Source organism: Xyrauchen texanus, chromosome 38, assembly GCF_025860055.1.
Source record: "Xyrauchen texanus isolate HMW12.3.18 chromosome 38, RBS_HiC_50CHRs, whole genome shotgun sequence".
Lineage (NCBI taxonomy): Eukaryota > Metazoa > Chordata > Actinopteri > Cypriniformes > Catostomidae > Xyrauchen > Xyrauchen texanus.
The window spans coordinates 37,855,919-37,871,670 of NC_068313.1; the positions used below are offsets into that span (position 1 = coordinate 37,855,919).

Consider the following 15,752-nt stretch of genomic DNA (forward strand, 5'->3'; position numbering starts at 1 on the left):
CTCTGAGGATGAGAGGAACCTGAAACGACAGAACCGCCTGTTTCTGACGGACCACGAACAGAACCGGACTCTGAGCGCTCTCCGACAACAACTCCACCGAAACCCGCACGCCCTCCATCTGAGAGAGAGAGAGAGAGAGAGAGAGAGAGAGAGAGAGAGAGAGAGACAGTCAGATACAGACAGAGAGAGAGAGAGAGAGAGAGACAGTCAGATACAGACAGAGACAGACAGTCAGACAGACAGACACTCAGACAGTCAGTCAGACAGACAGTCAGACAGAGACATACCGAGAGAGAGACAGACAGTCAGACAGACAGACAGACAGACAGACATTCAGACAGAGACAGACAGACAGTCAGTCAGACAGAGACATACAGAGAGAGAGACAGACAGTCAGACAGTCAGTCAGTCAGTCAGTCAGTCAGTCAGACAGACAGACACAGACATACCGAGAGAGAGACAGACAGACAGACAGACAGTCAGTCAGTCAGTCAGACAGACAGAGACAGACAGAGACAGACAGACAGTCAGACAGACAGACAGACAGACAGACATTCAGACAGAGACAGACAGACAGTCAGTCAGACAGAGACATACAGAGAGAGAGACAGACAGTCAGACAGTCAGTCAGACAGACAGAGACAGACAGAGACAGACAGACAGACAGTCAGTCAGTCAGTCAGTCAGTCAGACAGAGACAGACAGACAGAGACAGACAGACAGTCAGACAGAGACAGACAGACAGACAGACAGACAGTCAGACAGAGACAGACAGACAGTCAGACAGACAGACAGACAGTCAGACAGAGACAGACAGACAGTCAGTTGTTGTGATGGTACATCTGATTGTTAATGAAGCAGTGGAAGTTGGTTCTGATGGTCTCGTGCCTTGTTTCTGGAGACGGTGTGGTTATAGGAGTAGATGGTCTGGTTGTCACTGGTGACCGTGTCGTAATATGTCACATCAAACTGTGCGTCTTTCTGAATGATGACGTTTGTGTTGGCCGCCACTGGACCCCACAACACCAGCACAAAGACCAGCCCGCCCGGACCGGTCAAACCACAGCAGAACTCCGGCATACTGGACCGTCATCAGTGTCTGAATGAGACAGTTTCTGTACTTTACTCTCAGTTTCCTCATTAATCACATTTACAGGATATAGCTGCAATACATTACTAACAATTCAATCATTTATTTATTGTGTAATTCTACAAGATTTCTGCCACAACACCACAGTAAGAACAATTCATATTACTGTAGTAAAGCCATTATAAAACTTTAAGCAGGTTTCGATTCCCAAATAATAGCGTCACAATAACCACAAAACCTGTGAATATACACACTCTTCCTGTATATACACTCATGTTTGTTTGTATGAAATAATATCACGTACACACATATGAGTATATATGTTTAGTATGATCAGCATATATAGTGAAATAACAAATATAAACACTCTGTGTAGGAAACTGTATATACACTGACCGTGTCTCGAGCTCTTGATCAAAGTCCGCTATAAACCCGTCTGACCCGACATAAACACATAATAACCAGCAACACGTCGCAGCTGTCACGATAACCTGCAGTCTGGTGTAAATCTGATGTACATCTGATGCAAATGTGTGTCGGAGCTGCTCTCGCGGTGCTGTCCTGTTTATCCTGACTGGATGCCGGACCGCCGTGACGTCATCGCGCTCTCGTCACATGATCCGTGCACGCAAATACATTCATGTTGATTTACATGAACTGTCACACAGAACGTTCGTAATATACACATATTCACACTGATTTACACAAAAAAAAATCAAGTTTATAAAACACACACACACACACACCTCACACACACACTCACTCACACACACTCTCACCTCACACTCACCTCACACACACTCACTCTCACACACACACTCACACACACACTCACTCTCACACACACACACACTCTCACCTCACACACACTCACTCACCTCACACACACTCTCACACTCACCACACACACTCTCACACACACTCTCACCTCACACACACTCACTCTCACACACACACTCACTCTCACACACACACACACTCTCACCTCACACACACTCACTCACCTCACACACACTCTCACACTCACCACACACACTCACACACAATCACACACTCTCACACACACACTCACCTCACACACTCTCACACACACTCTCACCTCACACACACTCACTCTCACACTCACCACACACACTCACACACACACACTCTCACCTCACACACACTCACACACACACTCACCTCACACACACTCTCACACACACTCACACACTACACACACTCACCACACACACTCAAACACTCTCACACACACACCTCACACACACACTCTCACACACACTCACACACACACTCACCTCACACACACTCTCACACACACTCACACACTACACACACTCACCACACACACTCAAACACTCTCACACACACACCTCACACACACACTCACTCTCACACACACACTCACACACACACACTCACACACACACACACACACTCACTCTCAACTCACACTCACCTCACACACACTCACACACACACACTCACTCTCAACTCACACTCACCTCACACACACTCACACACACACACTCACTCTCAACTCACACTCACCTCACACACACTCACACACACACACTCACACACACACTCACACACACACTCACTCTCACACACACTCTCAACTCACACTCACCTCACACACACTCACACACACACACTCACACACACTCTCAACTCACACTCACCTCACACACACTCACACACACACACTCACACACACTCTCAACTCACACTCACCTCACACACACTCACACACACACACTCACTCTCACACACACACTCACACACACTCTCAACTCACACTCACCTCACACACACTCACACACACACTCACCTCCACACACTCACACACACTCACACACACTCACACACACACACACACTCTCACACACACTCACTCTCACACACACACTCTCAACTCACACTCACCTCACACACACTCACACACACACTCACCTCCACACACTCTCACACACACTCACTCTCACACACACACTCACACACACTCACACACTCTCACACACACACTCACACACACTCACACTCGCACATCTCCACTCAACACTGTACTGTTGTTTATGATGTCATTTCCTGTGCTCTGGATGGCAGTTCTCTGTTCAGGATCCTCAGGTCGGGTCGTGTCTCCGGCCGATCTTTCCACACCTGAGACAACCGCACGAGAAACACTCAATAACACACAAAACATTTAGTGCATTTCATAATGGCTGATGCTTCAACTTCAGGCACTTCTAGAAAGTAAAGTGTGGTTAAAACACACTCACACACACACTCTCACACAAACACACTCACACACAAACACACACACACACACACTCTCACAAACACACACTCTCACACACACAAACACACACACACTCACACACACACACTCACACACACACACTCTCACAAACACACACTCTCACACACACAAACACACACACACTCACACACACACACACTCACACAACACACACTCACACACACACACACACACACACACACACACACACACACACACACACTCTCACACAAACACACTCACACACACACACACACACACACACTCTCACACACAAACACACACACACACACTCTCACAAACACACACTCTCACACACACAAACACACACACACTCACACACACAAACACACACTCACACACACACACACACACACACACACAAACACACACACACACACACAAACACACACTCTCACAAACACACACTCTCACACACACAAACACACACACACTCACACACACACACTCACACACACAAACACACACTCACACACACACACAAACACACTCACACACACACTCTCACACAAACACACTCACACACAAACACACACACACACACTCTCACACACAAACACACACACACACACACTCTCACAAACACACACTCTCACACACACAAACACACACACACTCACACACACACACTCACACACACACACAAACACACACTCACACACACACACACACACACACACACACACACTCACACACACACACACACACACACACACACACACACACACACACACACACACTCTCACAAACACACACTCTCACACACACACACTCACACACACACACAAACACACACACACACACGAAAATACATGAAAAATATATGATACATAGTTCTGTATATATGTTCAGTGAAAAGGCAAAAGAAGACAATGTATGTAATTGTAATTAAAAACTGAAGATCCCTTTTGCTCTGATGTTCAAACTGAGAATAGATACTAAAGATGGTCGTAAATCAAGCGATGTCCTTCATAAAGTCAGCGAGTAAGTGACCGTGTGATGCTCTCGATGCAGCCGAGTGGACCTGACTCTCTGAACACTCACTTGACCGTCTGAAGGAAGCTGGGCGCCTTTATCGTTTCATTTTGGTTCCACCTAGTGGCTGGAGTTGGTTTTGTGCAATATTTCTTGCAGGACATTGGAGTGAGTTTGACTGTCTGGTGAACTGAACGGACGTTATTTGTTTGGTTGAGCTGGTTCCTCTAGAGGATGGAGCTTGTTTTGTGGAGGCACACACCTTCGAGACAATTAAGTGGATGAATCGACACATTTTTGGTGTACAGTATATTCGGCTTACGGGGGCTCTTGTAGACGGATATGGGGTGGACATGTGTTCTTTAGTACTGGCTCAAGTAAGAGCAGGGGAGTCATTACATTGATAAATAAACATCTATAATTCAAATGTCTCAAACAGAGTAAAGATAAATTAGAGTCATTATTGTTTTAGCAGATATTCAGGGGCAAAGGTTGATTCTGGCTAATATTTACGCACCTAACGCTGATGATCAGGGCTGTTTTATAGATCTTGAAGGGATGTTGCAAGCCGCTGAAACCCCTCATGATATAATATTGGGAGGAGAGTTTCAGTCCTTGATCATAGTGAAGCATACGGTATGCCTCATTAGAGAGGAAGGGAATATTAAAAGAGGCAGAGCTGAAGCGCCGAATGTCGTCTGATGGCCTCAGAGAACTGACCCGATTGAAATACAGATATGATATGATTGTGTCACAGAAGGTGGAGTTCTGATTATTTAGGGCAAGACAGTCACACTTTGAGTCGGGGGACAAAGCAGGGAAGCTTTTCATCACAAACTCTGATGTGTGTGCAAAATCTAACGAGTTATTAAACAAGACAAGTGCCTCAAAAACACGTGAATATGCAAAGAAAATAATATTTAATGCGTTGCCATGGCAACACACATTAAGATATCAAGAATCCCTTCACAAGTTTTCATCAGCGGTGTCCTAACATTATTCGAAACTGTTTTGAAGCCATTTGGGTACATTTAAGTCTATTTTAAAGTCTGTTGTATGTGCCACACTTCCTGCTGCCAGGTGGTGTCGCTATGACCGGCACATCCATGTGCCCAAACATACAGCTCAATTTGGATCTAAATCACACATTGCACACAGAAGATTTGAGACACTTCCTGTTTCACATTTTTTGGCATTAATTTATTGCCTCGCCATGACAACACAATTCGATATACACTCACCTAAAGGATTATTAGGAACATCATACTAATACTGTGTTTGACCCCCTTTCGCCTTCAGAACTGCCTTAATTCTACGTGGCATTGATTCAACAAGGTGCTGAAAGCATTCTTTAGAAATGTTGGCCCGTATTGATAGGATAGCATCTTGCAGTTGATGGAGATTTGTGGGATGCACATCCAGGCCACGAAGCTCCCGTTCCACCACATCCCAAAGATGCTCTATTGGGTTGAGATCTGGTGACTGTGGGGGCCATTTTAGTACAGTGAACTCATTGTCATGTTCAAGAAACCAATTTGAAATGATTCGAGCTTTGTGACATGGTGCATTATCCTGCTGGAAGTAGCCATCAGAGGATGGGTACATGGTGGCCATAAAGGGATGGACATGGTCAGAAACAATGCTCAGGTAGGCAGTGGCATTTAAACGATGCCCAACTGGCACTAAGGGGCCTAAAGTGTGCCAAGAAAACATCCCCCACACCATTACACCACCACCACCAGCCTGCACAGTGGTAACAAGGCATGATGGATCCATGTTCTCATTCTGTTTACGCCAAATTCTGACTCGACCATCTGAATGTCTCAACAGAAATCAAGACTCATCAGACCAGGCAACATATTTCCAGTCTTCAACTGTCCAATTTTGGTGAGCTCTTGCAAATTGTAGCCTCTTTTTCCTATTTGTAGTGGAGATGAGTGGTACCCGGTGGGGTCTTCTGCTGTTGTAGCCCATCCGCCTCAAGGTTGTGCGTGTTGTGGCTTCACAAATGCTTTGCTGCATACCTCGGTTGTAACGAGTGGTTATTTCAGGCAAAGTTGCTCTTCTATCAGCTTGAATCAGTCGGCCCATTCTCCTCTGACCTCTAGCATCAACAAGGCATTTTAGCCCACAGGACTGCCGCATACTGGATGTTTTTCCCTTTTCACACCATTCTTTGTAAACCCTAGAAATGGTTGTGCGTGAAAATCCCAGTAACTGAGCAGATTGTGAAATACTCAGACCGGCCTGTCTGGCACCAACAACCATGCCACGCTCAAAATTGCTTAAATCACCTTTCTTTCCCATTCTGACATTCAGTTTGGAGTTCAGGAGATTGTCTTGACCAGGACCACACCCCTAAATGCATTGAAGCAACTGCCATGTGATTGGTTGATTAGATAATTGCATTAATGAGAAATTGAACAGGTGTTCCTAATAATCCTTTAGGTGAGTGTATATATATATTGCCTGAATTGAGTGACGGTCACATGAATCTCCTAGGAGGAGTATTTAAAAGTTCAGAGCCCGCAATTTAAAAAAATCCAAAATGTCCAACTTCCTGTTTGGCGGAGCTAACGATTGTGAGTATGAAAGCTGAGAGAACTATATATATATATATATATATATATATATATATATATATATATACCAATTTTGGCGACTGTAGGTGAAACTGGGGGTGCTACAGAGCCCCCCAACAACAACAACTCTGATGTATGTACAAACTTTTTAATGAGTTTTTAAAAATATCATGCATTGCATTTTTTATTATAATGTTCACTGAGGTGCACTTATAATGATAGTAAGATTTTGTCATCAAAAATAGTCATAATTTAGAAATAATTCTGTTTTTGGTCCTTTGATCAACTTCAAAGACTTCAATGTAAACAGCCACTGATGATTGCGCAACATCTTTGCAAATGAAATAAGTGTCACCTTTCCCGCCTTTACACGTTTGATATACCTTCTTCATATATTCATCATCCTCATATATTCAGTGCATATGTTGTTCATTATTGAAAGCTGGACGTGACAAGATACATGAAGCATGCATTAAGATAGCTAATGACTATAATTATGAAAGTTGTTTGGCTTTATGAGAAATATATAGGTACCAATTTTGGCAACTGTAGGTGAAAATGGGGGTGCGACAGAGCCCCCGCCCATTTTCAAATCCTTAGAAGAACAATAGGGTCTCCATACTATCAGTGTTTCGGCCCTAATGAGATCGATAGATAAATGCGCATGCTCTGATGCGCATTCATGAGATGAGTTGCGCGTTCATAGTCCGCACATTCCTGGCACCGAGCGCGTTTCCGGTTGGGGGGTTGCGGCGATCCTGTTGTTGTCATGGCAATAGTTTCCTCAGCGCATTCGAACGGACAGTGAGAACACTGATGGAATATACAACACACACACACACGCGCACGAGCACGAGCACGCACACATATCATACACACACGCGCGCTCCAAAACATGCGTATGCAAGGGCGATGAAGTCATTGTTGCGATATCGGTTGGCATGGAGACATCCAAGAGAGGGCGCTGCGCAAAGGGGCGGGGCTCGCGTCCTGACGCACGACAACGGGGGCGTGCCCCGGGAGCGCGCCGCGCGTCCTCGCTTGTTGTTCCCGCAGAGAGGGGAGAAGATGGCGGCCGTGACGAGCGGGGCTACCGCTGCCGTCGCCGCTGCCGCCGGGTTTCCGCACCCGAACCGCGAGCGAACACAGACGAACCCCGCCGCCTCCATCCACCACCCCAACGCGAACCAAGCCGCCGTGTCGTCTGCCGCGAGCGTCAGCCGCCCGCCCCTCGCGCGCGTCGGATACTACGAGATGGAGCGGACCATCGGGAAGGGCAACTTCGCCGTGGTCAAACTCGCCACGCACATGATCACCAGAGCCAAGGTGAGCGAGATTTACCCCCGCAGATGCCCCGTGGGGCAGATTCACGCGCTGACAGTGACGCGCGCGCTGACCAGCGGAGTCTCCGATCACACACACACACACACACACACACACACACACACACACACACACACACACACACACACACACACACACACAGTGATGCGGCCTGCGCGGGAGCGAGCGATACAGTGTATGTTTATGTATGTATGTATGTATGTATGTATGTATGTGTGTGTGTGTTTGTCTAGATTGTGTGTATAGACCATTTCAAGAATGTAAACAAAAACAGAGGCATTAGAACGTTCCAAACGTATTTTTGGATCCTGTCAACAAAGTCTCTTTTTCAAGGCAAGTCAGTCCACTCGGCGGCCGTTTTTGGAACGCTCTTGGGCAGTTTGGGATGTTAATTTTCTGTGTAAACAAGCGTCATGAAAGTGCAGCTCCTACCTACTGGAATGGGGAAAGACTGAAATCTCCAAAACGGTTGGTCAAGATTACGATAAAAGAGCACATTTAGCACTCGCACCGGACCCGCTCCGTTCCTGGACCCGCGAATACGTCAGGAGAAGCGCGCTTAGAAGTGGCCCTTCTCTGCTATATACTCTCTGTTTTGACAAGTAAGAACTGTTCACGGAACAGTGACGTCACTTTACGTCTCCAACGCACAGTCCTTGAAATGGTCTCTGTGTGTGTGTGGTGTGTGTGTGTGTGTGTGTGTGTGTGTGTGTGTGTGGTGTGTGTGTGGACGCTGTATGTAAAATGTGCATGACAGAGTGTGTAGATTGTGAATATGTGTGTATGTGAGGATATTTATAAATGTATGGATTTAATATGATTGTGTTGGTGTAAAAGATTGAGCATTGTTTTATTTGTCAGTGTGTGTGTGTATATGAGTATGTATGAGAGTGAGTGTATATGTGTGTGTGAGTGTCTGTGCGTGCGTGTGTGTGTGAGAGTGAGTGTGTATAGTGAGTGTGTGTGTGGGCAGTTGTACGTTGTGCTCTCACTGGTTCGGCTCTGTGAGAGAGTGAGTGCGAGCGAGCGAGAGTGAGTGAGTGAGTGAGTGTGAGTGTGTGTGTGTGCGTGTATAGCAGTTGTACGTTGTGCTCTCACTGGTTCGGCTCTGTGTGTGTTTGGGCTGACAGAAAGAATCCCCTGTTCTGATGTTGTTTGGTGTGTGTGTGTGTGTGTGTGCGCGTGTGTGCGCGTGTCCTGGTTTGCCCTGGGATCACCGGAGGTCAGTGTGAGTGGCTTTAATACATCTTAAGTGCATTAACACACTGATGACGGACTCACCTGTACATCAGCCGGTCATCATGAGGAAACAGATGATCATGTTGTGTGAGAGGATTCAGCATGTCCCAAACACTCCCCCCCCCCCCCCGTCTGCTGTCATCGCATGGACATGAAGGTTTGGAGTCCAGACACAAGTGTGTTTGTTGATTCATCACCTTGATCTCTCGATATATCAGCCATTGATTGAGCAGCACGTTCTCACACTGCATTTGTTATAGAGCTGCTAGTGCTTGCGTGTTGTGACTTCAGCCTGATCTCATTAACATATATATTGTATGTTAATATTTGGAACATTTTGTACATTTTTGTACGTTTGGATGGACTCTAAAACGCAGCTTATGGACGTTTTGAAAGCATCTAAAGCGTAAACATTTTTATGTATTTAAAGCGTTAGTAACCTGAAATATTTAGGAATGGCAAATATATATTTATACGTGAATCCATTTGAAATATATCTGTAAATCTTTACTGTTTTATAGATATTGTAGCTCGCAAGTTCGAATCCAGGGCGTGCTGAGTGACTCCAGCCAGGTCTCCTTAGCAACCAAATTGGCCCGGTTGCTAGGGAGGGTAAAGTCACATGGGGTAACCTCCTCGTGGTCGCTATAATGTGGTTCTCGCTCTCGGTGGGGCGTGTGGTGAGTGACTCCAGTCAGGTCTCCTTAGCAACCAAATTGGCCCGGTTGCTAGGGAGGGTAGAGTCACATGGGGTAACCTCCTCGTGGTCACTATAATGTGGTTCTCGCTCTCGGTGGGGCGTGTGGTGAGTTGTGCGTGGATGCCGCGGAGAATAGCGTGAAGCCTCCACACGTGCTACGTCTCCACGGTAACTCACTCAACAAGTCACATGATAAGATGCGCGGACTGACGGTCTCAGACGCGGAGGCACCTGAGATTCGTCCTCCACCACCCGGATTGAGGCGAGTAACCGCGCCACCACGAGGACTTAGAGCGCATTGGGAATTGGGCGTTCCAGATTGGGGAGAAAAATGAGCAAATTAAATTCACGAATTCAATATGAATAATTTGAAACAGTACATGAAAACATTTGTACGTTTCTGAAGGTGTTAATAGGTAAAATAATGATGTTTTAGATGCTGTCAATATTGTGTGTTTCAGTATCTATGCAAGCGTTAGCACATATACGTTTGCTAGTACCAAATTGTACCGGTTTTCTTAAAGAGACAGTACCGGTTATTAGTGTTCTACAAATTCATTTAAAAACTAGTAAATAGTACAAATTATGCATGTAAACAATAAATATGTGACAAAAAATATAATATCTTATTTATTGATTGAATACATTGATTTGTAAAAAATTTTAAAAAACGAAATGTGACAAATTCTTATAAAAGTACTAAAATATAATAGTAAAATTAATATGTTCCTTAATATCTTCCTTAATTTAATTACACAACAGTTTGGTTGGTATTTGAACGCTTCTGTTGTCAGATTATGCTCTGCCGCTGCACTTGTTGTTGTTGTTGTTGTTGTTGTTGACGGGCAGTTATAATGTGGACCAGACTTGATGCTCGTCGTCCGTACAGCAGCATGTGTCCGCTCTGGAGCAGTCGTGGAGTTTGCGGGGTCAGTTCTTTCCTTGTGTTTTGTTTGAGGCAGACGTTCAGGCACATTAGCCAGTTAACATGCTAAGACTTGCTCTTATATGGAATGCTCTAGTGTTAATCTGCTGATGTCAGATAACAGCTGCTCTGTGCGGGTTTGTTTGAGTGATGTCATGGTTGTGATGTCATCATGGCTGTTGGTTTCTCAGCCGGTTGTTAGTGTGAGTGTATGTGCCATTTATATATGTGTGTGTGTGTGTGTGTGTGTGTTCAGGTACAGTCGTGATTTGTTCATGCTGGCCTAAAAATACTGTTTTTTTGCATTTATGACATTATTTACAAGACGATAAACAAGAATACTGTGGCTATGCTTTTGAAACGATGATTATTTTAACTAGAGCTGTCGATTTAGAGCATTAATTCAGTGGAGTCGTGAGTTTGAACCCAGGGCGTGCTGAGTGACTCCAGTCAGGTCTCCTTGGCAACCAAATTGGCCCAGTTGCTAGGCAGGGTAGAGTCACATGGGATAACCAAATTGGCCCGGTTGCTAGGGAGGGTAGAGTCACATGGGGTAACCAAATTGGCCCGTTGCTAGGAGGTAGAGTCATGGGGTAACCAAATTGGCCCGGTTGCTAGGGAGGGTAGAGTCACATGGGGTAACCAAATTGGCCCGGTTGCTAGGAGGGTAGAGTCACATGGGGTAACCAAATTGGCCGTTGCTAGGGAGGGTAGAGTCACATGGGGTAACCAAATTGGCCCGGTTGCTAGGGAGGGTAGAGTCACATGGGGTAACCAAATTGGCCCAGTTGCTAGGAGGGTAGAGTCACATGGGGTAACCAAATTGGCCTGGTTGCTAGGAGGGTAGAGTCACATGGGGTAACCAAATTGGCCCAGTTGCTAGGGAGGGTAGAGTCACATGGGGTAACCAAATTGGCCTGGTTGCTAGGGAGGGTAGAGTCACATGGGGTAACCAAATTGGCCCGGTTGCTAGGGAGGGTAGAGTCACATGGGGTAACCAAATTGGCCCGGTTGCTAGGGAGGGTAGAGTCACATGGGGTAACCTCCTCGTGGTCACTATAATGTGGTTCTCGCTCTCGGTGGGGTGTGTGGTGAGTTGTGTGTGGATGTCGCAGAGAATAGCGTGAAGCTTCTACACGCGCTACGTCTCCGTGGTAACACACTCAACAAGTCACGTGATAAGATGCGCAGATTGACGGTCTCAGACGCGGAGGCAACTGAGATTCGTCCTCCGCCACCCGGATTGAGGCGAGTAACCGCGCCACCACGAGGACCTACTAACTTAGTAGCTGGAATTGGGCATTCCAAATTTGGGGAGATAAAATAAAATAGAAAAAATTGTCCAATGAATAAACTGTTCCTTATGAAAAATATCTCAACAGAAAAGCAGTTTATAATGGAGATGATGTTAAATGTGTTTCTTGTCATCCTGAGCTTCAGTGAAATCATCGTCAGCTCTCGTGTTTACATGATGGACATATTGATGCGATGAAACCTGTGTGTGTGTGTGTGTGTGTGTCTCTGCTGTTTCACTCTTATTCAGTGTGCAGGATGTAAAGATAATCGCTTACTCAGCACCTCACACACACACACACACACACACACACACACACACACACACACACACACAGTTGCCATGGCAATAATCCATGTGTGCTGCATGCTGAATCATTGCCTGCTCTTCCTTTCCACACACACACACACACACACACACTCTCTCTCTCTCTTGCTGTTTCAGACTCTAGTGACCTGTCTCTCTACTCTCCACATAGGCAGCATCCAAACTGAAATGGAGCCTCATATGAGACTGATTTAGACAGGCAGCAGCTCCTCATGCGAAGCTCACGAGAGACTCGACTCAGGATTACAATAGAGTTTGATGTTAGCAAAGCATGCGAGACTCTGTTTAGCCTTTGCTGTTCACACCAGCACATAATCACACATAATTCATTTTGCACCCTGAATGTTTATGCATTGACATTCATATGTTATTTGGTATCGGAGCATTTTGTGGATGCAGTAATGGAATCGGGACGTCGAGATTGTGATGTACAGCACTGGTTCTATAGAATACATCTGATGTGCGCTCACAGGTGCTAAATGTGGCTCAGTTGATCATATTCATAATGGATTACTGTTTTGATATATGGGGGGAAATATCTTCATTGGTGTAATGCATGTGAATGTGTTCCTTTATAAATTCACCGGCAGATGAGTGATTTATTGTGTGAAAGTATTTATAGTGTTGGAAAAATAAATACAATCCCTCCGAAGGAGAACTTCAAAAGAATATACAGCTGATGTTTGGATATACTCAAATGAATTGTCCAAGTAGCAACGAAATTCACATTAAACGTGACACATTAAATCACTCGATGGTTCCGACTCCTCCCATTTATAGGCATGACCCTCCCCTTTATAGGCCCGGAATCCTCCCCTTTTATATGACCTGACTCCTGCCCTTTATAGACCCTGACTCCTCCCCTTTATAGGTGCCAGAATCCTCCCCTTTATAGACATGGACCCCTCCCCTATATATGGCCTGTCTCCTCCCCTTTATAGGTACTTTCACCTCCCCTTTATAGGTACTGGCTCCTCCCCTATATGCCCTGTCTCCTCCCCTTTATAGGTACTGGCTCCTCCCCTATATGCCCTGTCTCCTCCCCTTTATAGGTACTGGCTCCTCCCCTATATGCCCTGTCTCCTCCCCTTTATAGGTACTTTCACCTCCCCTATATATGCCCTGTCTCCTCCCCTATATATGCCCTGTCTCCTCCCCTATATGCCCTGTCTCCTCCCCTTTATAGGTACTGGCTCCTCCCCTATATGCCCTGTCTCCTCCCCTTTATAGGTACTTTCACCTCCCCTATATATGCCCTGTCTCCTCCCCTATATTGGTACTTTCACCTCCCCTATATATGCCCTGTCTCCTCCCCTATATTGGTACTTTCACCTCCCCTATATATGCCCTGTCTCCTCCCCTATATTGGTACTTTCACCTCCCCTATATATGCCCTGTCTCCTCCCCTATATTGGTACTTTCACCTCCCCTATATATGCCCTGTCTCCCCTATATTGGTACTTTCACCTCCCCTATATATGCCCGGTCTCCCCTTTATTGGTACTTTCTCCTCCCCTTTATAGATACTGGCTCCTCCCCATAATAGGTACTTTCTCCTCCCCTTTATATACCCTGTCTCCTCCCCTTTATAGATAATGGCTCCTCCCCTTTATAGGTACTCTCTCCTCCCCTTTATATGCCCTGACTCCTCCCCTTTATAGGTACTCTCTCCTCCCCTTTATATGCCCTGACTCCTCCCCTTTATAGGTACTCTCTCCTCCCCTTTATATGCCCTGACTCCTCCCCTTTATAGGTGCACTCTCCTCCCCTATATATGCCCTGACTCCTCCCCTTTATATGCCCTGACCCTATTGTAATGAATGAACTGTTTATATGAAGCGGGAGTTTAGCTGGTTAGTTTAGCAGATGGTTAGTGAACCAGTGGTAGTTCTAAATGTTCAGACTATAATAACTTTAAGCGTAGCATTTAGATGAGCTCAATGCTAACAGACACAAAACTCTGATTGTGGTTTCATGGGGTCTTTAACACATGGACCGTCTGTCTCTCTCAGGTGGCGATAAAGATCGTCGATAAGACTCAACTGGATGATGACAATCTCAAGAAGATATTTCGTGAAGTTCAGATCATGAAGATGCTGCGACACCCTCACATCATTCGCCTGTACCAGGTCCCGCCTCCCACACGCTCGCAGCTGATTGGTCTAAATCTTCTGATTGAGTGCCGTGTTTGAGCTGTGTGTGTGTGTGTGTGTGTTACAGGTGATGGAGACGGAGCGATTGATCTATTTGGTGACCGAGTACGCCAGCGGAGGAGAGATCTTTGGTGAGGAAAGCCGTTATTGATCCTCAAGTTCATGAAGTCAAGTTTGATGCAAGTCATTTGAATCAGTTCACCACAGAATCTCATACTGATTCATCTCGTGTGTGTGTGTGTGTGTGTGTGTGTGTGTGTGTGTGTGTTCGTCAGATCATCTTGTCGCTCACGGGCGGATGGCGGAGAAAGAAGCACGCCGGAAGTTCAAGCAGATCGTAGCGGCAGTTTATTTCTGTCACTGTAGAAACATCGTCCACAGAGACCTGAAGGCAGAAAACCTTCTGCTGGACCATAACCTGAACATCAAGATCGCAGGTGTGTTGATGAAGCCCAGAGAGACATTTATGGGTGCACTGTCTCTTTAAACATGTAGACCATGTTCACGTCCGGTTTAGTGCAGTGTTTGATTGACAGGAGAGTTTGTTTACACGAGCAGTGGCGTGTGTTTCAGTGATGTTTGTGATCATGTTTATGGGGTGTGTCTGTGCTTGCAGATTTCGGCTTCAGTAATCTGTTTTCTCGGGGTCAGCTGTTGAAGACGTGGTGTGGCAGTCCTCCATACGCCGCACCTGAACTGTTCCAGGGGAAAGAGTACGATGGACCTAAAGTGGACATATGGGTAAAACACACACACACACACACACTTGTTCTAATATTTGGTGGTCTAACACGCACCTG

At 45.8% G+C, this 15,752-nt stretch overlaps 2 protein-coding genes across 4 annotated transcripts in view; one reads left to right on the plus strand and one right to left on the minus strand.

Moving 5' to 3' along the window:
- Positions 1–1,680, minus strand: part of LOC127631854 (SID1 transmembrane family member 2-like) — a 45,284-nt gene extending 43,604 nt beyond the window's left edge. Inside the window, 3 exon segments of the mRNA XM_052110230.1 lie at positions 1–118; positions 889–1,099; positions 1,487–1,680. The exon segment at positions 1–118 is cut by the window's left edge and continues 4 nt beyond it. Coding sequence (XP_051966190.1) covers positions 1–118; positions 889–1,080 — 310 coding nt within the window. The 5' untranslated portion in view covers positions 1,081–1,099; positions 1,487–1,680.
- Positions 1,681–7,994: 6,314 nt separating this feature from the next.
- LOC127631470 (serine/threonine-protein kinase SIK3 homolog) overlaps positions 7,995–15,752 on the plus strand; it is a 30,919-nt gene continuing 23,161 nt past the window's right edge. For 2 of the 3 annotated variants that reach the window (XM_052109591.1, XM_052109593.1), the window contains exons 1-5: positions 7,996–8,296; positions 14,812–14,928; positions 15,020–15,083; positions 15,228–15,389; positions 15,569–15,693. In XM_052109591.1, the coding sequence (XP_051965551.1) occupies positions 8,039–8,296; positions 14,812–14,928; positions 15,020–15,083; positions 15,228–15,389; positions 15,569–15,693 (726 nt within the window). In that variant the 5' untranslated portion in view covers positions 7,996–8,038. Of the gene's footprint in view, positions 8,297–14,811; positions 14,929–15,019; positions 15,084–15,227; positions 15,390–15,568; positions 15,694–15,752 lie in introns of all 3 variants that reach the window. The other variant, XM_052109592.1, reaches the window with a different exon arrangement.